This window comes from Sinohyriopsis cumingii, chromosome 2 (assembly GCF_028554795.1).
Source record: "Sinohyriopsis cumingii isolate HCF-2022 chromosome 2, ASM2855479v2, whole genome shotgun sequence".
NCBI classification, from domain to species: domain Eukaryota; kingdom Metazoa; phylum Mollusca; class Bivalvia; order Unionida; family Unionidae; genus Sinohyriopsis; species Sinohyriopsis cumingii.
The window spans coordinates 147,151,789-147,178,610 of record NC_142962.1 but is presented as its reverse complement, the minus strand read 5'-3'; the positions used below and the strand labels follow the sequence as shown (position 1 = coordinate 147,178,610).

Genomic DNA, 26,822 nt, shown 5'->3' with positions numbered 1-26,822 from the left:
TAACCATGGTTATATAGCTTTTTATATCTCACTAAACTGGATTATAGCTGAAATACATAATACAACCTACTGCCTACCTATGGAGTACATAATCAGCTTCCTCTGTTGCTGGCTCTCGAGTTTTTCTGTCCTTCACAAGGTCGATTCCAATAAACAGACCTTGACCCCTGAAACACAAGTGATATTATTAATGTCTCAACTGGCACTTTTATGTGGTGACTTTTTAGTCATCTTAAGTTTCTGTCATTTTGTTCTTACTGTTGATAAGATGTTCATTTGGATATTTAGACAAGAGAATTATATCATTTTTTCCCAGTATTCTATCACAAGCTAAAGCTATCCCTATCTGAGATCAATAAAATTAAGCTTTTTTTCTTCAAACAATTCAATATATGCCTTTGCACATTATGTTTTTGATTGCTTAAATCACCTGAAGCCATCTTTGCCAAGAGTTTTAACTACATATTTCATAATGAGATCCTAAGCCACATGGGTGTAAGAAAATATCACCACATAAAACTTTAACACTACTGTGGCAATATCACACCTGGAACTACCTCTTTTCCCATCTGGGAAATTTACCAGTCCTTTATATATTATATTTCCATACTTAGGCCTAATTCAGTTTTCTTTTTCTTCTGTCTCTCTCTCTCTCACCATCAGAAAGAAGATCTTAAAATGTGAGCAACATGCATATTTTTGTAAGCAATGAGGTGATGCCATAAATGAATGCCTAAAAGAAACAGGCAACAAGAATTTGCTTATTTCAAACAGTTCTCCGCCTGAATCATGCAAATCATCATTGACTCACCTGACCTGTGTCTATTCAATTTTCACTGTACCCATATTGATACTCTCTACAACAAATGGTAAAAGCTTTTAAGGGCAAGGTTCAAGATTAAGATATGACATGAACATTATTTAATTTGAAATTTAAACTCAGATCAGACTCGTCATGTTTAAAAAATTATGGAGAAAACGGGGATGGGTGAGTGTTGATTGCAAACCAAAATTAGTGACTGTCAATATTTGGTCTGTTACCAAACTAGACATGCAGAAATAAACATTATAAATATGCAAAAGCCTAAAAAGCTGATGAACAATCATTAAAATCTTTACATATAAATCTGTCTAATTTGACCGCTCTCTAATGATGTTATTCCCTTTCCAACAATGCTCACTGTATAAATCCACACAAGAAATGCATTAACAAAAACAAAAATTAGTTTTTAATTTGACAAAATACTATTTTTGAAGCATTATTCTAGAAGATCTGTGAAAGTCACAGACCTAAATCATTGTCAAATATTTAAACTTTTTAAAATGATGTAATACAGCCATTTACCATGCTGACACACAATGGAAAAAAAATCAACACATCTATACATGTTGCCTTCAAAATTATATAATAAAAATAAAATCTGAGGGGGGAGGTGTATGTGCATATAAAGAAACATTTCACTCACAAAGTGCAAACGTTTTGTATTGTCATTCACCATGAGTGACAATATGAAATGTTGCCACTTCATGGGTCAAATATATAAGAAAATAATTCCCGATATGAGCTCTGAAGAAACAGATATCCTCTAGAATCCACAATTTTGCAGTGGTGATGTCACTCAGCATGTAACATTACACTATAAGCAAGAAGATGTCTCCCAGCATGTAACATTATAAGCACGATGATATCACTCAGCATGTAACATTATAAGCACAATGATATCACTCAGCATGTAACACTATAAGCAAGATGATGTCACTCAGCATGTAACATTATAAGCAAGATGACGTCACTCAGCATTAAACATTATAAGCAAGATGATGCCACTCAGCATGTAACATTATAAACAAGATGATGTCACCCAGCATCTAACATTATAAGCAAAATGATATCACTCAGCATGTAACACTATCAGCAGGATGATGTCACTCAGCATGTAACATTATAAGCAAGATGATTTCACTCAGCATGTAACATTATAAGCAAGATGATGTCACTCAGCATGTAACACTATAAGCAAGATGATGTCACTCAGCATGTAACATTATAAGCAAGATGATGTCACCAAGCATGTAATATTATAAGCAAGATGATGTCACCCAGCATTAAACATTATAAGCAAGATGTCACTCAGCATGTAACATTATAAGCAAGATTTCACTCAGCATGTAACATTATAAGTAAGGTGATGTCACCCAGCATGTAACATTATAAGCAAGATGATGTCACTCAGCATGTAACATTATAAGCAAGATGATTTCACTCAGCATGTAACATTATAAGCAAGATGATGTCACTCAGCATGTAACACTATAAGCAAGATGATGTCACCAAGCATGTAACATTATAAGCAAGATGATTTCACTCAGCATGCAACATTATAAGCAAGATGATGTCACTCAGCATGTAACATTATAAGCAAGATGATTTCACTCAGCATATAACATTATAAGCAAGGTGATGTCACCCAGCATGTAACATTATAAACAAGATGATGTCATTCAGCATGTAACATTATAAGCAAGATGGTTTCACTCAGCATGTAACATTATAAGCAAGGTGATGTCACCCAGCATGTAACATTATAAGCAAGATGATGTCACTCAGCATGTAACATTATAAGCAAGAAGCAAGATGATGTCACTCAGCATGTAACATTATAAGCAAGGTGATGTCACTCAGCATATAACATTATAAGCAAGGTGATGTCACCCAGCATGTAACATTAATACCAGGATCATGTCACCCAGCATGTAACGTTATAAGCAAGGTGATGTCACCCAGCATGTAACATTATAAGCAAGATGATGTCACTCAGCATGTAACATTATAAGCAAGAAGCAAGATGATGTCACTCAGCATGTAACATTATAAGCAAGGTGATGTCACTCAGCATATAACATTATAAGCAAGGTGATGTCACCCAGCATGTAACATTAATACCAGGATCATGTCACCCAGCATGTAACATTATAAGCAGGATGATGTCACCCAGCATGTAACACTATAAGCAAGATGATGTCACCAAGCATGTAACATTATAAGCAAGGTGATGTCACTCAGCATGTAACACTATAAGCAGGGTAATGTCACTCAGCAGGTAACATTATAAGCAAGGTAATGTCACTCAGCATGTAACATTATAAGCAAGGTGATGTCACTCAGCATGTAACACTATAAGCAAGGTGATGTCACTCAGCATGTAATATTATAAACAAGGTGATGTCACTCAGCATGTAACATTATAAGCAAGATGATGTCACCCAGCATGTAACATTATAAGCAAGGTGATGTCACTCAGCATTTAACATCATTGTTATAAGCAAGATGATGTCACCCAGCATGTAACATTATAAGCAAGATGATGTCACCCAGCATGTAACATAATAAGCAAGATAATGTCACTCAGCATGTAACAGGATTTAAAAATTTCATTGTCATCTACACATTATTGTAAAGCAACATATTGAATATAATGACTCTTTTTCAACCAGTGTACATGGAGTTCAGGTTATAAGTTAAGCCCTTCCACGATACTGTCTACCATTGAACTACATATCAATATACAAGTTTCTTGTTACTGTACAATGTGCTGACAGTGGAACAGCTGCTAACAGTATTCTAATATGGCTGGCCAGGAAATATGACACATTGATATTTGCATATTTAAAGCTTTAAAATTCAATATTTGGTGTTGTTTTCTGAAGCATAAAACAAAAGTAGCAACATTCTTGTTTATCAAGAATGTTAGTTTGCTACAAACACAATTCTAATCAACACTGAGCTTTGCAATCTGTGATCATTGTCACTGTTATGTGGTCAGTATGGGCTTGCTTTACTCTCTTTTTTTAGTTTATAAAAGATTTTTTTTTATTATTACTGAAAAGTTACTTAAATGTAATCCTCACAAAAGTATGTGGTAGTATCGATTATGTAATTCTACATGTAAAGCAAGCTGCAGCCATTTGCATTTTGGTGAATGTCTGATGTCCTTTTATCCCAGACTGGTTATTTAACATCTGTGCTAAAAGAAAATGATAGCCTGACACCAGGGGCCCCTCTAGTTTTAGATCGGGGCCCGTAATCCAGAGTGAGATGCCCATTGGGCATGTCAAAAAGTTGTTAAAATTTGCAACTGATCGCGCTGATGAAATGTGTAAATGTATTTTCAGGATGTTGACATACCTGCCATAACACAGCGCAATCTAAATCAGATCATCACTGTCCTAGGTGAAATTGGGATATGATTTAATCACATTGAAGCATGGCATGTCATGCTAAAAATATGATTTTGTACTCACAAACCCCATGACACGGTCATGTTTCAAGAAAACTCAATTACAGTAATCTTTAAAAAAAAAAAAAAAAACAAAACAAAAAAACCCACAAAACACCATTTCAGTATATGCCCATTACAAGTAGCGTGTAGAACCGGTAAACACTCATGATTGGAACTGATGTAAAACAATTGTTTGGGCAGTTTAAATAGTGGCAATCAAAGGCAAAGAGGTCCGGTATAAAAAAAACATTTCATATATTATTTCAATGGCTGACAACAGCTAGTGAGATGTGTTTGAAGGCAACAGTGGGTGAGCCAATTGTGCTAATTTGCATAGGTAGGGTCAGGAAGTGGAACAACCCATTATAGGTAAATTAAGGGGATGCTAGATGTGTGTGCAAGAACAAAAGTTAGTACATATTACTACCATGAATGAGAATGTTTAAGCCATATGTACATGTATTATATTTTTGACAAGTTTGTGAACAGCAGTAACATTTTTTTAAAGTCAGATTTTAGTGTATATAAAGAAAGCAAAGCATGATCATTTCAGATGTAGGAATAATGTTCAAGTGAAATTCATTTTTGAAGTCGATTTAGAAAGCAACTAGCTATCACCAAAGCCCAATAAAAATAAATTTCAGAACTCTTGTTTGATGGAGTTTTACTTTGTGAAGCACGCCAGCGAAAAAAGATTGGGGGGGGGTGCTCTTAATTCTTTTCACATACTGCAAAAAACACACTGACATACATCAGCTCGATTCTGACCAGGATTCACTCAGAGAATCATGCAGAGAAGTTTGAATACTAGGACCATCCAGTTCCTGGTGTGTGTAGTGATGAACACTAATGACACTTACATTACCTTCAAACCCCTTTAAACCCTATTGAATTTATATTCAAATTTTATCTATTGCAACATTATGTGACAATATTACAAAAGAGGAAATTCTGGGCATGTGGAAATTGGAGTTCAAACTTGTGGAATTTCAGTCAGGACTTGTGAGTTTATTTAAGTCACCAGGCCGGGGCCTGTGTCATAACAAAAAATCTTTGAGCACTGAACATTCATCTCTTTACCCTGATTGGCTATTTGGCATCCATCTTATACACTTGTAAATGCTATGACATCACTGAAACTTGCTTTATGAGAGGAGATATTCCTCTTAGGTGGCAGTTTAAGTGACCATGCAAATGGTGTTTGTATGTTTATCACTGATGTCTGGAAGCACTTGTGGGGTAATATAAAGGGTATCCAATCATGCTTACGTTGAAATCTTTTATGGTGAAGATATGTACTTGCAGTGTGAAATGCAGATGGTGAATCTGGACAAGTTTTTTTAATGGAAAATGGATGCACTAACACACTGAATGACTGAGTGATGGATGGATGGATGGAAGCAATACACACTGACTAATGGACGGATTGAAGCACTAACACAATGAATGAGTGTTGGGTGTGGATAGATGCACTCACACACTGACCGACTGAGTGATGGATGGATGCACTGACAGTGAGTGATGGATGGATGCACTGACAGTGATGAATGGATGCATTGACAGTGATGGATGGATGGATGTACTGACACAGTGAGTTACAGATGGATGCACTGATACACTGATAGTGATGGATGGATGGATGTACTGACACACTGACAGTGATGGATGGATGGATGTACTGACACAGTGAGTTACAGATGGATGCACTGACACAATGACAGTGATGGATGAATGGATGCAATGACACACTGAGTTACAGATGGATGCACTGACACTGACTGAGTGATGGATGGATGCACTGACAGTGATGGATGAATGGATGCACTGACACAAAGAGTGTTGGATGGATGCACTGACAGAGTGATGGATGGATGGATGCAGTAACATACTGACTGAGGGATGGATGGATGTGCTGACACATGATTGATGGATAGATGCACTGATAGACTAAGTGATAGATGGATGGATGCACTGACATGCTGAAAGACTGAGTGATAGATGGTTGGATGCAATGACATTGAGCGATAGATGGGCAGAGATGTTCAATTACAATATATCTTTGGTATTTACTGGGTTTAATGACATGTCAACACAAAACTGTCTAGACACTGACACAGCAACTGCAGTGTATCCCCCAGGGGTGTAAAATTGAGGGTAACAAAACAACCTTGGTGTCAGAACTGGGGGTCAAATAAAAAATGTGGGGGTCAAAAATGTAGACAAATTTTTATATGACTTGTACTTTTTCAGCTTGAAATAGAATATTACAACTTGCACAACATACTCTCTCTCTCTCTCTAAACATACAAATAAACCAACATGCACAATTAACAAACAAATGCATTGTCCATTCAAAGAATAATTTTATTAGTTCATTTTTGTTTTAAAGTCGTACTTTTAACAGTCTCCTTATAATCATTATGAAGCAATATTATAGCCCAACACAGTACATAAAAGCCAATACAAAAAACCAAATAAATCTTTTAAACAAAATGGCAGTCAAATTACTGCCTTTCATAAAATGTGTACTATCATCGGTTTCATTGTACTTCATCCTAGAAGATATTTATCCAAATATCAAGGAGGATAATAATTCATCTTCTTTCTAATAAGTTACACCTGAACTTTAAGATCTATCTTTTATTGCAGCAAAGTAAAAATCTGCAATGACCCGCTGACTTTGTAATCCAAATAACGCATTTGTCTATGCAAGTTTACTGATTTCTTTGTTGTGAAAGAATGTCTTGGGTTATAATGTGTTCTCCATATATCTTGTGGCAAACGAGGGCAGATTTTTAAAAATTCTAAAACCCTGTCACGAAAGGATTATTCACTTTTGCAGTCTTCGCAATCACGCGATCATAAGTCACACCAGTAATCCTAATGTATGAATACCGTATTCCAATCAAGTGTATTATTTTCTCCATTTTTCATTAAAGTTAGATCCACAGTTACTCTTTTGTGTTCTGCTTCTTTCACTTTCTTCGCTAATGATTTTTAGTGCACGTCGTTTTAATCTGGAGATCACTTTCTAGTGCAACAAGCATTGAGATTAAACATCTAGATGACAGCTTGCTGAGCTCGATGGAGATCGCGTGAGAGCTTGCGAGATTAGGGGAAGCTACTCTGTCATAATATTGCCTATGCTAGTCTGGTTCATTGTTTTGAATGTTCCCTGCGTTGCACTCGACTATACGAATAGAGGAGCACAAGGCAAGGAACAAACAAAGCGGGGAACCAGTCAATGCCTATGCTCGAAGTATATATGATGCCATCCCTCGTCCAATGCATTTGGGCATTAAATAAATCCTGATCACATTATGAAAATCCTCTGCGTAAAAAAAATTGCACGGAAACAAAATGTGTGCGTCAATTTTCTCCAGCGTGCATCCCTGATGCACAAATGTGCGTAAAGGGAAACACTGCAACTGTGTGTGTGTATGTGTGTGTGTGCATTTATGTTCAGGGTTTAATGCCACATCAACATAAAACTGAAATGTGTTGCCAGTTTAAAGTTGTACAATTATAAAGATAAAGAACCAAAATAAAATTGAGAAGATCAAGCCCTCAAAAATAAACATAACATAGAGTACAACAAGATAAATGGTAAAAATGTTAAAATTCGGTAAAAGGTACTGGAAATAAAAGATTAAGGTACAAAAATGTAAAATCCTGAAAATATATGGTCAAACCTTGTGAAAAGAACATTGTCTATCATTAATTTCTACGATTTTTATTGATGGTACATCATCACAAAGGTTTTTAACCATGTTCACAACAATGATAATACACTCGACTCCAAACACAATATATCAGCATCAGTAGAGATGTAATACTGAAGAACTCACTCATGGGATACTTGAACCAATAGTTGTAACAGGAGGTGAGCATACATAAAAATGACATGAAGATTTGAAATTAAAACTTCTTGTACCTTATATTTCCTATGATGGTAAATGTTTGCATCAGTTCCCTCAGTTTCACTGTTATGTAATTTCCTGTCTCAAGGGCCTTTTGAGGCAATCCCTCTTGCTCAATAACCTCCATTACTGCCAGACCTATGGCACAGGACACTGGGTTGCCCCCATACTGTAAGTTAAATGATCACATCAATTCACTTTTTTAAGTGTCACACATGTTAACAAATTTCACACCATACATACAATATACTTACTGGCTAACAGAATTGTAAAATGTATAATGCCAAATGTATCTGTACTTTACTACATATTGTTTTGTATATTCCATGTTGTATTCAATGTATAGGAAAAGAAATGATCAATAGCTGCAGTCTGATGTGGATAAACACAACCAATAAGTCTAGGAGATCAATTAACTAAGACTGCTGGGACTACATGGGAACTATCAGGACATACTGTGACACAGATGATCTGACTGAAAAACCCAAGTAATTATTCTGAAAGAAGTGAAAGTCTATGTGTACAGTTCATCCCACTTCAGAATGAGGGCTTCCACTGTCCATGCAATCTGGTCTGGAACTGGAGAGACAAAGTGGGAGCTGATTGTTCAACCTCTTGGTAAACAAGTGTGCCAATGACCTCAATCAAAGCTGATAAGTCTGTCACCAACTGGTGTTGAAACCATTTGGTGAGGACTGACCATCTTTGTGTGGACAGGCTGTCTGCCAGGATATTTCTCTTGCCTGGAAAGTAGCAGCAGTCTGAGAATGATCCATCCAAAGTTGTCCATCGGAGGAGGCTCCAGGCTTCTAACAAAAGAGAAGAGGCACTAGTGTCTCCATGACATATGAAATATGCTATGACCAATATATTGCCTGTGATAACACAGCAGCATCTTATAAGACTGGTACATCCCCATAATGCTAGAAGAATGGCTTGCATTCTAGGTTTTTAATGTGAAGAGAACATGCCTCACAGGACCACAAGCCCTGGAAGATTACACCTCAGGACTCTAGGTGAGTGATCCAGCCACAGTCTGAAGCATTGGTATAGAAAAGTAGGTTCTGGGGAGTATCCACTGAAAGAAGGTCCTTGTGAGGTCAACAGTTTGCTAAAAGCTGAAACTGGGGAGATCTCATACGAAATCTTCCTAAGGGAATTAGTATCTGCTTTCACATTCAGAGTCCCCAGGCAAGAGAGGCTGAGGCATGCAGAAAATGACATCTTTTCTAACATTCTTGACATGTGAGACAGCATCTGGGACCATGGTAATCTCAAGTAAGCTGCTATTACTACCACAAGCCTGATCAATGTTCCAGGAACAGAGGCAAGGACAATGTTAACAGCCCAAATTTGATAGATCTCCCTGCCCAGACAAAACTTCAGGAAATTTATGTTGGATGAGATACTGGGAATGTGCAAGTAAGCACCTTAGAGGTCTATGGCATTTCCGACGGAGGCTGATGTCTCCACCTTAAAGCGCTCTTCAGAATGTAGATTACAAGGAGAAATACCATTAATTAAGCAGCTTTCCCCTCTCCTTTCTTCAAAATCAGGAAGATTCAGGGACAGAATCCTGGACTTCTTGAGTGTTGTTTACCCTCTCTACTGACCTATTCTTCAGAAGGGTGCATACCTTTTCCAAAACAAATGCCAATTTATTCAACTGCCTCTCTCTCTCTTTATTGAGGTGGGAGGAGTTCACTGACTTCCTGTCCTGGACCTCCCAGTCATCCTGTTTTAATGAAGGGCAAGAAGATTTAATGGGAACCTGGTGGTTTTAGTGGGATCCCTGCTTTAAACATTTAGGCATGGAACCTATAGATTTCTCAGGACAACAACACTATTTAGCCCATTTGATTGGGTCTGGGACTGTTGCCAGTGACCATATAATTGATGCTCTGAGATCTTGGAAGACTACTGTTGAGATTACACATCATATTAGAGACTTTGTTCTAGAAAAACCTTCAAGATATCTAATGTGGGATCTCTTTGGAAGCAGAAACACTCCATCTAAAGAGCCACCGACATAAAAAATGAGTGCCTTGCTGTCTTGGCTACAAGTCCCAGAAGTGTCTGCAATGCAGCTGCAAACAAAATGTCAAAAGGGGCTGCCACAAAGGGATTGGCATGTGATGCAATGGTAACGGGGGTTAAAGAGCTAAGCTTGATAAGTTCTAAGGACTTAACTGGGATAATCATACCAAAATGGAATTTTTATTGAAATGAAAAGGGTGCAAAACTGATGTTGACTAAGGCCACCAAGGCAGTCATGTTGAAAATCATGTTATTGCTACTCCTGAATGGTTTGTTACTAATACTCCTAAACTGTGGAGAACTACCTTGCAAGTCCAGGTCATGACCATATTCCCAAATGGAACAGTCCCAAATCTAGTGCAGGACTCAGCAGCCAAGCAGCTGAATGCACTCTGTAGCTGGATGTAGAAACAGGAACACAGTGTTGATTGGACCAACCAACTCCTGCACTGCCTCTTGGCCCTGTAATAACTTCTACAATATGCTCTTCACAAAGAGGACAGGAAGCAGCAAAAAATCAGATTTATCCTAAGTCGCTGAAGACCTCTCCAAACTGGAGAGGATCCAAGTGTCCAAAAACACAGAATATTTCAGACACAGACCCAGGGTAAGAAATCCATACTTCATCTTTCAACACCTGAACAGTAAGAAGGGTCAGAGAAGGAGGTACCAGAGAAGTGGAGGAATTGGCACAATCAGGACCACCTCACACTGACCCATATCAATCAGTATGGAAAGTTCATATTCCTTGCCTATGCTGATGAGGCAAAATGGGACTATCCCTTTCCTTCTCTCTCCTTTGAAATGGAAACTAGAGATCCTTTCCTGATGCAGGAGGACAGTGGGGCTTCCCTCCTTTTCATTCAGTGACGAGGCTGGAGGACAGGACAGGAAGAATGTATGGAAGCTCAGTCTGCTGAAAGATTTATTTAGGACCAACTAGACAGCAGTCAAAAGTCCATGTTGACATTACCATCCACTTAAGGCAAGTAGCTACAAAAAGAGTTTGAAGATGGCTGCCATACTGGAAATCAGACCAACACCATTTTGATTTAGGCCTAACAAGACATCATAAGAAGTCATTCAATGAAAAATCCATAAGGACATTACCATCCATTCAGGGGGAGTAGCTTCAACAAGATTTTCAAGATGGCTACCATGACCGCCAAACTGGATGTCAGACCAGTATTGTTTTGATTTAGAACTAACAACACATCATAATAAGTCTTTGAGTGAAACCGCTTGTTCATATGACCAGCCATTCAGGAGTAACAATAACAAGATGTTCAAGATGGCTGCTGCGCCAGCCATATTAAATATCTGAGCAGCACCATTTTCATGCAGGACCAATTACCATTAAGACAGTAAGTCTTGGGACAGGGACAAATAATTATTTCTTGTGTCTCAAGACTTATATACATGTAAACAAATATAAAATTTTCCCAACACTTATGGACACAAAAATCACAAAACTGGCAAGATTGCCACACAACAGACAGCAGTGTCCAGCTCTTGTTCAATTTCAAGTTAATAAACTATTATAAACAACTATGATTGCTGTTGTGTTATTTATTTTGCATGTGCATGTTTTCTGATTTGTCCAACATGAAATAAAGGTAAAGGAAGACTATAATTTAAGTGCCACTTAGACTTTACATCATGACCTGTATTATAATGTCAGAATACCTATTTACATATTGTATAACCTTCTTTATTCCTTAAAATATAGATACAGATTTTACTTTATTATTTTTCACCAATTCTCATTCTTTCAGGTCACATTTTAGCTGCACGTCCACTGCCATGTTATTCACTTTGATTCACAGGTGCAACATTTACCTTTTATCAATGATATAAGCAACCCTACAGTGATTTAATCTATATGAAAAGACACATGTTGAAACAATATTTATATATATTTTAGGCACACTACCAGCATATACATAACTGTTATATATTTATTGAGAATGTCCAAAATATTCATTAAAATTCTGAACAAAGACTGACTCGATCATTATAGATTCAGTTTTGTGTTTTCATTTCCCTTTTAAATTTAGCATCCTTGTGTTTTGGTGGCTCATTTTGATTATAATTGATGGATTTGTCTTTTGTTTTCCAACAGAAATCCAGGCCACTTAATTGTTTAAACCCTGAAACTTGCTTGAATAATGAGAAAATTTTGTCAAATGCAATACTGGTACCCTTTTTCTGCAACAGTAATCTTCTTATGGCCTTGTATTACATAATATTAGCATGATTATCATTGCTAAGTAAACATGTTCTTCTTTAAAGGTTGCTTACATCAAAGCAAATTACCAATTATTACTTTCAAAGCTTTATTTCTAAGACTTCTTTATCATAGTTTTTGAGACATTAATGAAATTTAGTGGAGCACTGATTTAAGCCAAGAGGCGTACTTTATTCAGCGCAAGTTAAAATCTTCTGCTGACTGACTAAAATTTCCAGAAATCCAAAATAAGTCTGTTCCTTCATTTTGACTGCTTGTATTGATACCACCTCTAATTTTCATAAGGGATAACAAGATATTTGAATTGGCTGCTGTGGTGACTATATTGGATGTCAAATCAACACTAGTTCTATTCTGGCCAACTTGACATGATTATACATCAATTGATGGAAGCCCCGTTTCAATGTGACCATCCATTCAGGAGAAGTGGGATTAACAAGATCAGTTGTACTGGATATCAGTTTGATATTTTCATTTAGGATCAACTAGATATTATAAAAAGTCTTTTGGTGAAATGTCAGTATGAGATTCCATTCATCATTAATGATAACAAGATTTTCACAATGGCTATTGTGGCAGCCATACTCACATCAGATTGGCACCATTTTCATTTGGGACCAACTTGACATCATTAGATGTCTTTTAGCACAAAAAAAACATGTCAATATGACCATCCATCCAAGAGAAGCAGCAAATGACAATATTTCCAAGATGGCTGCCATTGCAGGCATACTGGTTGTCAGATCAGCATAATTTTCTTTATTACAATTCTTTACGAAAGTGTTGCTGAGTGTGCGACTAAGTTAAAATTTTGCTGAGTGGGGTTATGTACTCATTCAAATTGTTGTTGTGTATTGACAAATGCACATTTGTGTATTTATTTTGGAATAGATCATAGATTCAATTACTTTGTTTCTTGTAGTGTATTTTTATATATAATTAAGCCTTAGGTAGAATAAGAAAATGAGTATATAATAAAAAGGTTACATCATTTGTATGGGATGGATACTGTGCTCCCACCTATAACTACAGACCAAACCAACTAGACATAATAAGAATTCTTCTGGTGAAAACCTCATGTTGATATAATAAGATTTTCAAAAATTAGTCCATGGGATGGATGTGAGTGTAAAACATGACAATCCTCCAAGCAGCTTAGGATGAGTAGAGACAACTAGCTTGTGCTAACAGATGGACAGAGGATCACAAGCGGTCACAATATAAACTCTTCTGGGCTATGACCAGTAGAGCTAATAACAATTTAGTCAATGATTTTCAAAAGACAAAGGTTTATCTACATTTGGGTATTAATATCAATGTATTGGAATTCCACAAAATAAATTTAGAAAAACAGTCTACTTACAGTGTTGAAGTAGGACATGCCACATTTAGCAAAGCTGCTGGAGATTTCCTTGGTTGTGATAACAGCAGATATAGGGTGACCATTTCCCATCGGCTTGCCAACTGTAACAACATCTGGCTCCACACCTGTAATGGCAAAGGTTATATGATGTCAATATGGATTGAACCAGTGCCCTTGTTGCTCACTAGCTATGCTCCTGTTAATGGCAAACTGGCAATAATTCAATGACTAATCGATTGCTTGGTCAGGTAAGTGGATGAATGAATCTTTCTGCTTGTTTGATAGGTTCATTGGTAGACTGTTGGTTGATTAACTGATAAATTGTTCAGTTGCTGATATAATGATCTACTGATTATTATATATTTTAATTCATTGGCTGGTTGCGCTTAGAGATGGATTGATCAATTTTTGGATTAAATCATTGACTAATTGGTGACCAGATTGATTTAATGACTGACTGATTGGGTTTGTCAGCTGGCGAACTTGTTAGTTGCTAGGTTCAATGTGATTCATTAATTGGTTTGGTTAGTATGTTAATTTATTCATCAGCCAATCGGATAATTAACGGATTGTTTGGTGGGTTCACTGCAAATTCAGTTCAATGAATGATTGGTTGGTTGTTTGATAAGTTGTGTGGTTGATTGGTTGAGTGATTAAATGCAAGTGAATCACTTACTGATTAATCCTATGAATGAATTACAGATGGAACAGACTGTAACTGATTGCTTTGTTGGTTGATTGGCTGTTTAAGCAACTGGTGATGAAATTGGCTGTCTGATTCATTGAATGATCAAACTCTGGAAAGGTTTATTAATTTACTGTTAAATTACTTGAATAGTAGATTCCATGAATAACTGACCAATTTACTATCAATTCACTGATTCCAAGTTTTATCCAGGTCTGGTACCTGCCTGCTCTCCAAACATAGTAATCCAGAGATGTATTAACTTACTCAAGATGTTTGCAACATCAGTAGCTTGTTATGATTGCTGCGCATATTGTGAAGTGCAAACTGTACGCCAAATACTTTTGAAATAATCAGCCAATATTTTTGCTGAAAAATTAATAAAGGGGTGAGTGAAGAAAAATAATCTTTCCCTTGCATGTGGTCAGGATAAGGAAATATGACCCTGTGGAAGTGAAGCTTGTACCAGGGATTCAGCAAGCCTCATCCATGATACAAATATCATCTCTAGTTAGATTTACATAAACAGGCATTTGTATGATCCAGTTATTTGCATAATGGGAGTGTGGGTGGGAATGGGTGTTTGGAAATAAGACATTATGAAAATAATAGGATGTACCGCACCTTGAATCTGAAATGACCAATAGTGACTTCCAACTCTTCCAAAGCCCACCTGCACTTCATCTGCAATGCATACACCTCCTGCATCATGAACATACCTGCAAACAAAATCAAGGTGTTTTTAAAATCAGAAAATATTTCATGCTTCAATAATGACACCACAACTCCAACAACAAAAAATATAGTAGCTGCTGCAGTTCTAATTGTTGTTCTGGATACAGCACAAGCAGACTGCAGTTCTAATTGTTATTCTAGATAAAACAGAAGTAGATTGTAGTTATAACTGTTATTCTGGATACCACATAAGTAGACTGGTTCTATTTGTTATTCTGGATACAACGGAAGTAGACTGTAGTTCTAATTGTTACTCTGGATACAGCACAAGCAGACTGCAGTTCTAATTGTTATTCTGGATACAACAGAAGTAGACTGCAATTCTAATTGTTATTCTAGATACAACAGAAGTAGATTGTAGTTCTAATCGTTACTCTGGATACCATAGAAGTAGATTGTAGTTTTAATTGTTACTCTGGATACCATAGAAGTAGATTGTAGTTCTAATCATTATTCTGGATAAAACAGAAGTAGATTGCAATTCTAACTGTTATTCTGGATACAGCAGAAGTAGACTGGTTCTAATTGTTATTCTGGATACTGCACAAGTAGACTATAGTCCTAATTGTTATTCTGGATACTACAAAAGAAGAATGTAGTTCTAATTGTTATTCTAAATAAAACAGAAGTAGATTGCAGTTCTAGTTGTTACAACAGAAGTAGATTGCAGTTCTAATTGTTATTCTGGATACAACAGAAGTAGATTGCAGTTCTAATTGTTATTCTGGATACTGCACAAGTAGACTATAGTCTTATTTGTTATTCTGGACACTACAAAAGAAGAATGTAGTTCTAATTGTTATTCTAGATACAACACAAGTAGATTGCAGTTCTAATTGTTATTCTGGATACAACAGAAGTAGATTGCAGTTCTAATTGTTATTATAGATACTGCACAAGTAGACTATAGTCTTATTTGTTATTCTGGATACTACAAAAGAAGAATGTAGTTCTAATTGTTATTCTGGATACAACAGAAGTAGATTGCAGTTCTAATTGTTATTATAGATACTGCACAAGTAGACTATAGTCTTATTTGTTATTCTGGATCCTACAAAAGAAGAATGTAGTTCTAATTGTTATTCTGGATACAACAGAAGTAGATTGCAGTTCTAATTGTTATTATAGATACTGCACAAGTAGACTATAGTCCTAATTGTTATTCTGGATACTACAAAAGAAGAATGTAGTTCTAATTGTTATTCTGGATAGAACAGAAGTAGATTAGTTCTAACTGATATTCTGGGTAAAACTGAACTAAACTGTAGTCATAATTGTTATTCTTAATACTGTACTAGCAGATTGAAGTTCTAATTGTTACTTTGAATTCTATAGATTAAGTAGACTAGTGTGTTTTTGATTTTTTTAATCCATCTTTAACAATTTGAGTTAAAGTGTTGTCTAGCACTGAAGCATCATACCACACACGTGGCATCATGTCCCACCCAGCCACATAATCCTGACACCAGACCAACCAGTCCTAACACTAAACTGATTATGCTGAGTGCCAAGCAAGGCAGCTACTAGCACCATTTTTGTAAGTCTTTGGTATGACTCGGCCGGGAATCGAACCCACAACCTCCCAAACCAGAGGTGGATGCTCTAACCACCTAGGTCACCTGGTCAGAAATAGGCTAGTTTTCACTGTTATTCTGGATACTGCACAAGCAGACTATACTTCTAACTGTTATTCTCAATACAACAGAAGTAGATTAGTTCTAATTGATATTCTTGAATCAACCGAATTAAACAGTAGTTCTAATTGTTATTCTGGATTTGCAGACTTTGGAAATAATTTTAATATGCCCTTAAAATGGTCCCTTGTTTTCCAGATCTTGGGGCAAATGCTTGATGTGTTTTAGTTCTTCCTAATCATTGCTAGATAGAGAAATGCCTGAATCCCCAGGTTTTAATAAAAACAGTAGGATGTAGCAAAACTGAATCGTGGCTTTGTTACCTCATGAAAAATCCAGTGTAAACTCTAAGAATCTGGAAACAAAAGAACTCCCAGTGGCACAAGGTCTGAATATGCCTTTGCAACACCCTTCCAATGACAAGGACAAAAGTTAAAATAGTCCATAGATAATTTCTGGAATTTCATAGCAAACCACCTTTACAAATATAATAAAGATGAGCATGCATTGATGACAACAGTATGGGTTGAAATGTGTTCATCTGATAAGGGCCAGTTAAATGTGTGCAATTCAGTGCCATTTCCACACAAATGTAATTGCAAATCTGTTCCATGCAAGCGAACAACAACAAAAAAATAATGATTATCAGAAAGTTTATCAAGTAGCAGAGGTAGAATACACAGAAATGTTTGGCCACATAGTCAGCCATTTTTGATAGCAGAATAAAATTGTAGGAAGCAAACATTTGCTACCTGCTACTTCATGTTTAATTCAAACCATGAAATTGAAATATGCAGTCGAAGAACATTAAGAATTTCTGATTGTGCATACCTGTAAACCTTTTTCAAGTAGCCCTCTGGAAATATCACCTGTCCACCACAGCTCTGCATTGACTCCGCAATGAAAAGACACATTTTATTGCCATTTGCATGAACTTTATCAATAATATCCTTCACATCATTGGCATACTTCTCTCCCAAATCTTCACCAGGATGGTCGCAGTCACGATATTTTCCTCTGTATGTGTCTGGGGAGGGAGCCTGCATAGCAATAATAATAATAATAATAATAATAATAACAGCAAGTGGAAAACAACTTAAATTTGAAGATTATATTTAACTATATTTTTGTTTATATATTAGCTGGTTTGTTTCTTCTATATATCTATTTTGTAATCAGAAACTATTCCTTATGAACAACCACATACAACTCAAAAAGACAAATACCTAGACATAACAATTCTTGCCATCATAAACCGTTTTATAAATGATACTAAAGCTATACCGATGTCACTTTTTGCCGATATCAAGTATAGCCGATTATTAAAATTGCCGATACTGATTATTTCATTATTATTTGTTTTATAACAATGACTTGTTTAGAAACATAAACCTATTAGGGCTGTTCCAGTAAAACATATACCCCTCCGGGGGAAGGCAATTTCAAATTCAACCAACCCACAACAGAAGCAATTTTAAAAAATTATGATCCACCGTCAGATGTGTTTTAATCGAAAAACACTGTCCCCTACCGATGCCTTATTTTTATGCCTTGTTGCAAGACTAATATAAAGTTATAAAAAAATATAGCAAGTCAAACATTTTTATATCATAAGTTAGATTTTAAAAAATGGATGAAAGTCAAGGAATCATTTTTTTCCCAGAGTACTCATAAAATCAATGTCATTGCAGTTTACTGTATTGTCAACAGCATCATCATCATCACTGATGGCCTAGCAGTAACATTCTGCACTTTCAATCCAGTTGTCACAGGTTCTATCTCCCACTTCTAGTCTTTCATATGAGACTTATACCTACGGCCTGAGGGGCTTTCATGGCAGAGTGGTATAAGATGCTTGTCTTGTGATACAGATCTGCGGGGCTTCCATGGCAGTGGTACAAGATGCTTGTCATGTGATTACTTGCCTCCAATGTGTAAATGAGAGTGCTGCCAGTAACTTGTAGAAGGTCAGTGGTTCTACATAAGTGGTGTTTGGTGCCTCAAAATGACTTGGATTTTCTTCAGCAGTAAAACTGACTGCCATATATAGATTCTCTTCATCTGAAAATGGTGTAAAGGCCATACTGATCTACCGAAACCCTAGATCTCATGTCTAAATGACTTTGGCTGTTGGAGATAAACGTCAAATCAAAAGAGGCTCCATGTGCACAAGTGTACTAAGGTGCTTGCTTTTACATCACTTGCACATCTCACAGAGTTTGTGTCACAGATCAACCAATTTAGGTTGGTGGTCTTTCGGGGTTCTTCCTCCAACTAATATATTGTTAAAAAATATTTTAAAAAAACAAATCAAACCAAACTAAATCAATCAACTAATCAAATGTGGCAACAGCAGCAAAGGTACCAGTCAATCATTTTTGCCACAGCTGTATGAGTTTATAACTTTTGACTCGAGTAATTTTTGTAGACCTTTGAATATCGTCAATTATGCCTTTCTGACAGTTACCTAAAAGTCATCATCAGCTGGTACAAATGGATTTTTCATGGTGAGCACATGAGATGGAAAAGTCTTGAGCAATCCTGCATCACACACTACTGAAAAGTTTACATTTTAGCTCACATGAATTTTTTCTAATAATGTTCATTGTTCCAACTAGAACTGTTATAACTTATTCAAGCTATATTCACCAATATCTGGAGATATGCATCTGTAATAAATATTTGGAACAAAGTATGAGAATGCAATGTTTTTCAATGATGCATTTGAATTGAGCAACAACCACAATCAACAAACCAAGAAATAAAATTATTCACATCTCTCAGGCAGAAGTAGTGTATAATCATAATCTGCCAAAAGATTTTTAAATTTTTAAATTTGCCAAATATTTTTCCAACCATACTGATTCAGTGGACATATCACCAGAATGGACAGAAACAGACCAGAAGGTTAAAATCAATTTGATGCTGCTTTTAAGTAGCTAAATTCATATTGGTTTAGTTAACTGTACACCCTTTATTGTCTTCCTTTTGATGAAATTTCTTACTGAAGCTGAGAAAATAATGTTGAACACATAAAAAAGAGGCACACTTCTACTCATTACTGTTTTTATTATACTTCTCCATTCCAGCCTGTTCTTATGTTCTTGTCCCCCCACATACAGTTTGTCTTGTTTATGATATGTATCTAAATTTCTCACTTAATTTTCCTACTACTATACAAATGTTCTGTGAATATGCATATCAGTGTGAAATGCAACAGGGAGACCAAATCCAAGATTGAAAACCTCTACATTTCTGGATGTATTCTGCTTGGATTCCATATTTCTGCACAAAACTCAAGAGTTTAGGACTCTCTGTACTAATTCAGTTCCCACTGTAAACCTGTGCAAACACCATGATATTAAAATTCAGTAACTTAAAATTTTGAGTGCTCATGATCAAATTTGTATCAGTATAGACACATCTACGATGACAGCTTTTGTGAAAAGAAAACCATAACAGCTGCACCATTTTCTGGATCTATACAAATTTGAAATGTATGCTTTCAATACTGCAACAAAGAGTCAGCTGCTGATTTCAGTAATGAGTTGTCCAAACTCAGGTCTGTAAAGGGACAGAAATTATGTTAATAAAACAATGTCCCTCACTTTTTTCAGTTACAAGTAGGACAAGCTCTCAAAAGATTGTTTTTACTAAAATCTTACTTTCATTATCAACCAATCACAGGCAGTCAAACCCATATATACTCTATTTTATCTTCACTGATTTATAGTATGGTTCTCGTTCTTTCACATCTGTAGTAATGTGAGTCCTTTAACAACTCTCAATGGTTGTAAGCCTTTTTTGACCATGCTGACTGGACACACTGTAAGATAATGTTCAAGTAACAGAAATACCATGGGATAACCAGAGACCAATAAAATCGAATAGTCAAATTATCTCCCCTGCAGGGATGTTGCCAGGATTTCAGGATTTACTATAAGTTTTGTGTGTGTGTGATCTCTAATGAGGAAGTGGTGGCAGGAGGAATAGCCATTGTTAAATATCTCCCTAACACTTAAATATCTGTCACTCTTTTTTTACTGTTCCACTCTGTTAAGGCTCTACTGAAATCAAAATTCTTGAAGAGATGTCATCTCTAGTTGTATAGCGATTGTTACTGTGATGTCATTGGGCATGGTCACATGGTTGTGGTGGGGTCTTGGTTGGGATGGCAGAAAGACCATAGGCTTACTCCATATTTGACAGCTAATTATGATGTTGTCAAAAGAATTTAAAAATTTCTAACAATTCAGTTGGACTCGGATACTTGATTCATAGTCAATGAACAGGTTGTAAAATTGATGTGCTTATTTTGGAGCTATGTTCCTCCATCACATTCAAGATCTGGTTATACCAAAGGTGAAATTAGTACAGTTGCATCCTAAACAACTATCGTGGCTACTTCAAATGTTATTTAATGTGAGACATTAATGCAAGAACTTGTAGCTTCCGTGATTTTTGGGTTAAAATTTTGTTATTTCTTCTCAAACAACTCAATTTGGTGCAGATTACTTTGTTTTTTAATGATACTTGAGAATTCTTGATGTGTAAAAATTGAGCAAGAAATGAACAACATTAGATCAGAAAATTACTACCACTGGGAAAATACTGATAGGAATATACATAAATAATGATATTATTATTTAAGTAGAATATGTGGTGACAATACGAGAGCTAGATCTACAACTTTGCAAAATACATCTTGTACAACTATTCTTTTGTTTCTAGCAACACTGTAATACGGCAATAATTTCTACTCACTTTTTACTTCAGTCCCTTGCTAATTAATAGTTTTAGATTTTACAACACGAAGCACATTTTACCTTTTGACAATAACACATCATTACAAATATTTAGATTGCAAGAAAACAGAAGTTACAATTTTATTAAAAGCACTGGCACCAGTAAGACTAAAGGAGATGGTACAAAAAGAGAATCAGGATGAACAGATTAGTAGTGTAGTAAAGAATCCATATATCAGAATGACATCAGGCATTTTTTCATCAATTTCATCATTAGTTAATGACACTGCTTAAATATGTAGTGTAGATAACAGACTTTTTTAGTTATCCAATTTGTAATACAAATACCAAATGACAGCTTGGAACCAAGTGCCAAAAGGTCTGCAGAAAATACCACCATGATCAAAATATACATAGGAAGAACCGAACACAAATAGGACAAATTTTATCCATCTTGCTTTGAGTTTACACAGATCAGCCAGTCTCTTATGTTTATTGTCATTTAATATTCGCACATAGAGAGCATGTACTTCATTTGGTCATACATCTATAAAAGTTTGTCTCTTTATTCTTTTGTTGCCATAGTGGTTCTGCCAACTAGAGATCTACACACACTTAATTATATTGTATGGGGATTCTCTGATGTTCCCTATGAGCATTAATCTGTTAATTGTTTCTGAATTTAATATGATCCTGCTCATCTGTTTATGAATATTATTCTGTGCTGTGAACTACTTTCATTGCCTGCTGTCTGAAATGCATATGCATAACTAGCTTGAACAAGTTACTGTTCTTTATGGTTGTGCAATTTTCAACATCTCACAGGTATGGCCCCATGGGTATTCTCTCTTGGATATCTCTGTTCCAAAAAGAAAACTTTTGAACCAGAGGTCTCATTAGGATTATAAAACTAAGAGTCCATGGCCCCCATTTTGGTAAAAATATGAGTCCCACCAGCAAAAGTTGCAGTCCCCTCCCAGAAAACTATGCCAATTTTAAGAACTATTGGTTGCCATAGAGTTTAATTTCTACATTCTTTATGACACTGACATAGCTCTTGTTTGTCCATCAGAGTGAGTGAATTTTTTCAATCCACAGAAGGTCTTATTCAAAGCACTAAGCTAGGCATCACACACTTTCTTACACTTGGCTACTGTCCCTTCCGAACTATCAGTTCTAGCAACTTTAGCACTCTCCTGAATCTCATTACAATCTTCCTCAGTTTGCTGTTGAACCCCAAAATACTCATTCAAATCTAAGTCTCAACACGTCATGATTCTGAGGTCACGTGCACTGCTTATTCCGTTACACTCGGAAATGAACACAATAATGAAAGCTGAAGTTATTTATTTGACGTACTGTTATAAATGACCACATGTACATCTCTGAGTAATTCTGCCTCTGAATTCAAGCACTGTAAATAGCAGTAGATTTTCCCACCCAGCTGCCAGTAAAAGCCTTTGATCTTGCCTCCCAGCTACAGCAGCATGTTCTTTTGATATACTCTTATAATGGTGACGACTTGGGGGGGGGGGGCTTTCAGCCACTAAATTCTGTCATTGTAAATATCAGCACAGCTAACTGGTCAACACATTTTCCCACTATGCAGGTGACTGAAGCAGGACTGGCAAGTCTTTGAATTTTACCACCCACCTAAATAAAAAAAATTGCGTCCAAATACACGTAATTATAAGTGTTTCTGAGACCTCTGTCAGATTTCACTAACATGAACTTTGCCAAAGGTTCACTTCCTTGAATCAGTGCTTTGCTGCCTCTTATGCCAGATTTTTCTCTTCCATAATGCTGTATTAGGATTTTAAGTCCAATATTCCCATGGTCTGCTTGTTCAGACATGGGTATCTTGAATAAATATAACCGACATATTGTCCATCCAACATGTACAGCTGACTTGCACTCAACATCGATTTTGGGCTCAAAATCACACACTGGTATTTCCAGTGACATTTTCCCAATGTCCAACAGATCAATATACATGAAATTCATTGTCATCATAGCTATCACCAGCCAGTATTTGCCGACTGAAAACGTTGTCTGACGACAAACCCTGTTGTGATTCAGCCATTTTGGTTTGCTGTGTGGCCCTTATTCAAAACACGCATTTGTAAAACTTCCATGGAGAAAGTAAGGCTAAACCTACCATAAAATGCTTGTTCCAGGGCCAAATGAACCAATCAAATTTAGTTTAACAGCCAGTCATGTCAAACCGAAGTATCCGGATCTCTGGATGTTGCATCAAGCGCTGTGAGACAGCTGCAGCAGCGTGAATTACGTCACGAAATGCACTTTTAAAGTTAAAAGTTTAATAAAAATTGCACACTGTGCAAAGCACATTTTTTATATCAGCGACGTTGACATAATTTGCTGAACGTGTATCACTGCTTCAAAAGCACGTGAATTTGTACAAATTACAAGCACTCGCGTGTACTGGCACTGATTGATTGATTGATTGGATTTACGTCACGTGCGCCCAAAAGGGCATGTGCAACAGGTTTATTCCCGCACAGCGGGATGCTAAATGTTCCTGGGGGATGGAATTAGTGCCACATCCCCAGGCGTGTATGTGCTCAAGGAGCACTGCTAATTTAGCCGGCAGGTCATAGGATAATAAGTCAGACCCAATGTTTTATTCACGTTCGACTGCTAGGAGGGGGTTAGATGTGATTTTAAATATACATTGGGGTATTTTTTCTGACAACCCCACCAGCGATTTCTCATTTTGTTAACACAACCCACAACAGAAGTGATTTTCCTAACCAACCTTCCACTGTCAAAATCAAAATAGTCTGAAACACAACCTCCTACAGAAGTTTTTTCAAAGTGCCGTCCCTGGGGGGGGGGGGGATATATGTTTTACTGGAACAGCCCTTAGTATAAAGGTATTTTGTCGTGTGAGTTATAACAAGGTTGTTTATGCAACAAGTGAACTTGAACTTCATTACAAAAACAGAAACTAGATAAGAAATACATTGCAATTTATAGAACACAGTGATCACACAAACATTAAACTTGGAAAACTTTAAAACTAACACTGATAAAACTGATCGTTTGCCAATTCAAGATATAAATGAATGAAAATGCATTAAGCTAGTCTTTTAACTTACATTCAGTGATGCAGTTCGCCATTACTAGATTTCAATAAATAACTAAAAAATGTTAATAATAATATCCCAGTAATAATTAATATTAATATGCATGCTTTAATGGGGGAAATATAAGAAAATGGATACCAACCTATATATTTGTAAGAGATATTTGGACTGCCTGGATCCTTAGTTATGTATGCCAAGAAAATTTGTTTTTTTATACAAAAATTAACTTTCCTAAATCCATCTATCTCTATATCTCTCTTTTCCTATAAATATGAATATTCTAGCAATGAATCAATGCTGAAACAATTTTTAGAACAAGAAAACAAGGAGAAAATATTATTTTCCATTATTTAAAAGAAACTACAGTAGTCCCCCTCTTGAAAAGCCCCCCTGACCAGCGGCCACCCGCTCCTTACGACCAGAATCTGTTGGCACTGGCAAGTTTGTGTTCAAAAGTACCCCTCATAAAAGGCCACCCGACTAACGCGACCAGCTTATTAGTGCAATAATATAAAATTTACCCCTCACAAGCAGCCGCAATTTATTTTAATATGTATCCAGAATCAGTATTTTATTCATAATGTGTGTTAAGTAATCCGATTTCTGCTTCCCGATGTCAGGTTTTCGTTACTGAAAGAAGTGTTGACTAAAGTACATGTACCACTGTCATTTATGCTTCACGAGAAGCCACATTTATTCCATAAAGCCGAGAAATACTCAAATTTTAATCCATACAAAAGGGTAAGTACACGTAATCCAATTAGTGCTGTGTTATCATAAGATGTCCGGTTTAGTCACTCTGATAACTGTTAAGATTACAATTACTGAACAGTAGTAACAGCTGAGAAGTGGCAGTATCGATGTACAATACACACGTCAGCAGGAAATGGTTTGATTGCCTTTATGGCTTCCCACAGTAAGATGTTGAGCTTGTTCACTTTGACAATTAGTGGCTATTACTACTGCCAACAATTGTCAAAATTACAAATCCTAACGGCTGCGAGCTGTTAATGGTACATATCGAAGCCGATTTGGCTTCTCACTTAGTGTAAAGAAATGTATAAAAATAATAGGGTACCAGACTGCGACTAACGATCCACATAACAAGATCACTTCCTTTAAAAACACATGGCAATTTGTTTAGATGCATAAAAAATTGTTTTATCAGTATTGTACTTGGCAACATGAATAACTTACTGCAAAACGATCAACATGTCATCAAGGAAAAGAAAAATTCTCAGTTTAGAAAAGAAAGTGAAAGTAATTCAACTGACCGGGGGGAGGGGGGGTTGTCGAGGATCCTTGCAGAAAACTAATGTCGGAAAGACTCAGATAAACACTATTGTGAAAGATAAGGAAACAATTCTGCAGAAGTGGGAAGGTGAAATGGATGGAGAAAGGAAGATTGTTTGAGCCAGGAGATGTCTGTATCCTGATTTGAATGACAAGAAAAAGCAACAATTTTGTCAATTGAATTGGGATATGACGACTTTACCGCAAGTAACGAATGGTTGCACAGATTTCAAGTAAGACACAATATTAAATGTTCTGTCCTTAGTGGAGAATCAGCTTATGTTAATAATGAAGTTGTCAAAGATTGGAACAAAAGACTAAACGATATATGCAGGGGATATGATATCAAGGATATTTTTAATTGTGACGAGACTGGTTTGTTTTTTAAACTGTTACCAACAAAGTGACAGATGATGTGATCTGTAACATAATTATAAAGACAGTTTTAAAACTATATCAATGGTTATTCATAACATTCTTTTGAAAATGATGAAACAGTTTGTTTTACATTTATTTCATAACATGCATGTGAATTTTTAATGAAAATATTAAATATTTTAGAATTAAAGGTACTTGTGACTTTCTTCATATGTATTTACTATTCGCATTTGTCATCCCCCTCAAGAAAGGCCACCCTCATTATAAGGCCACTTCCCTGCTGCAATAGGGGTGGCCTTATAAGAGGGGGACTACTGTATTCCAAAAACAACCAGTTACACTTAAAGCCCTTCATGTATATCCTACTTAACCATTCACTTAACTTCTTAGTTTA

General features: G+C 36.2%; 1 protein-coding gene across 2 annotated transcripts in view; it reads right to left on the bottom strand.

Moving 5' to 3' along the window:
- Positions 1 to 26,822, bottom strand: part of LOC149806036 (5-phosphohydroxy-L-lysine phospho-lyase-like) — a 53,696-nt gene that overhangs the window by 11,521 nt on the left and 15,353 nt on the right. For both annotated transcript variants that reach the window (XM_089950896.1, XM_089950897.1), the window contains 5 exons: positions 17,734 to 17,942; positions 15,158 to 15,252; positions 13,849 to 13,973; positions 8,215 to 8,369; positions 78 to 167 (listed from right to left, as the gene is read on the bottom strand). In XM_089950896.1, coding sequence (XP_089807022.1) covers positions 78 to 167; positions 8,215 to 8,369; positions 13,849 to 13,973; positions 15,158 to 15,252; positions 17,734 to 17,942 — 674 coding nt within the window. The remainder of the gene's footprint in view (positions 1 to 77; positions 168 to 8,214; positions 8,370 to 13,848; positions 13,974 to 15,157; positions 15,253 to 17,733; positions 17,943 to 26,822) is intronic.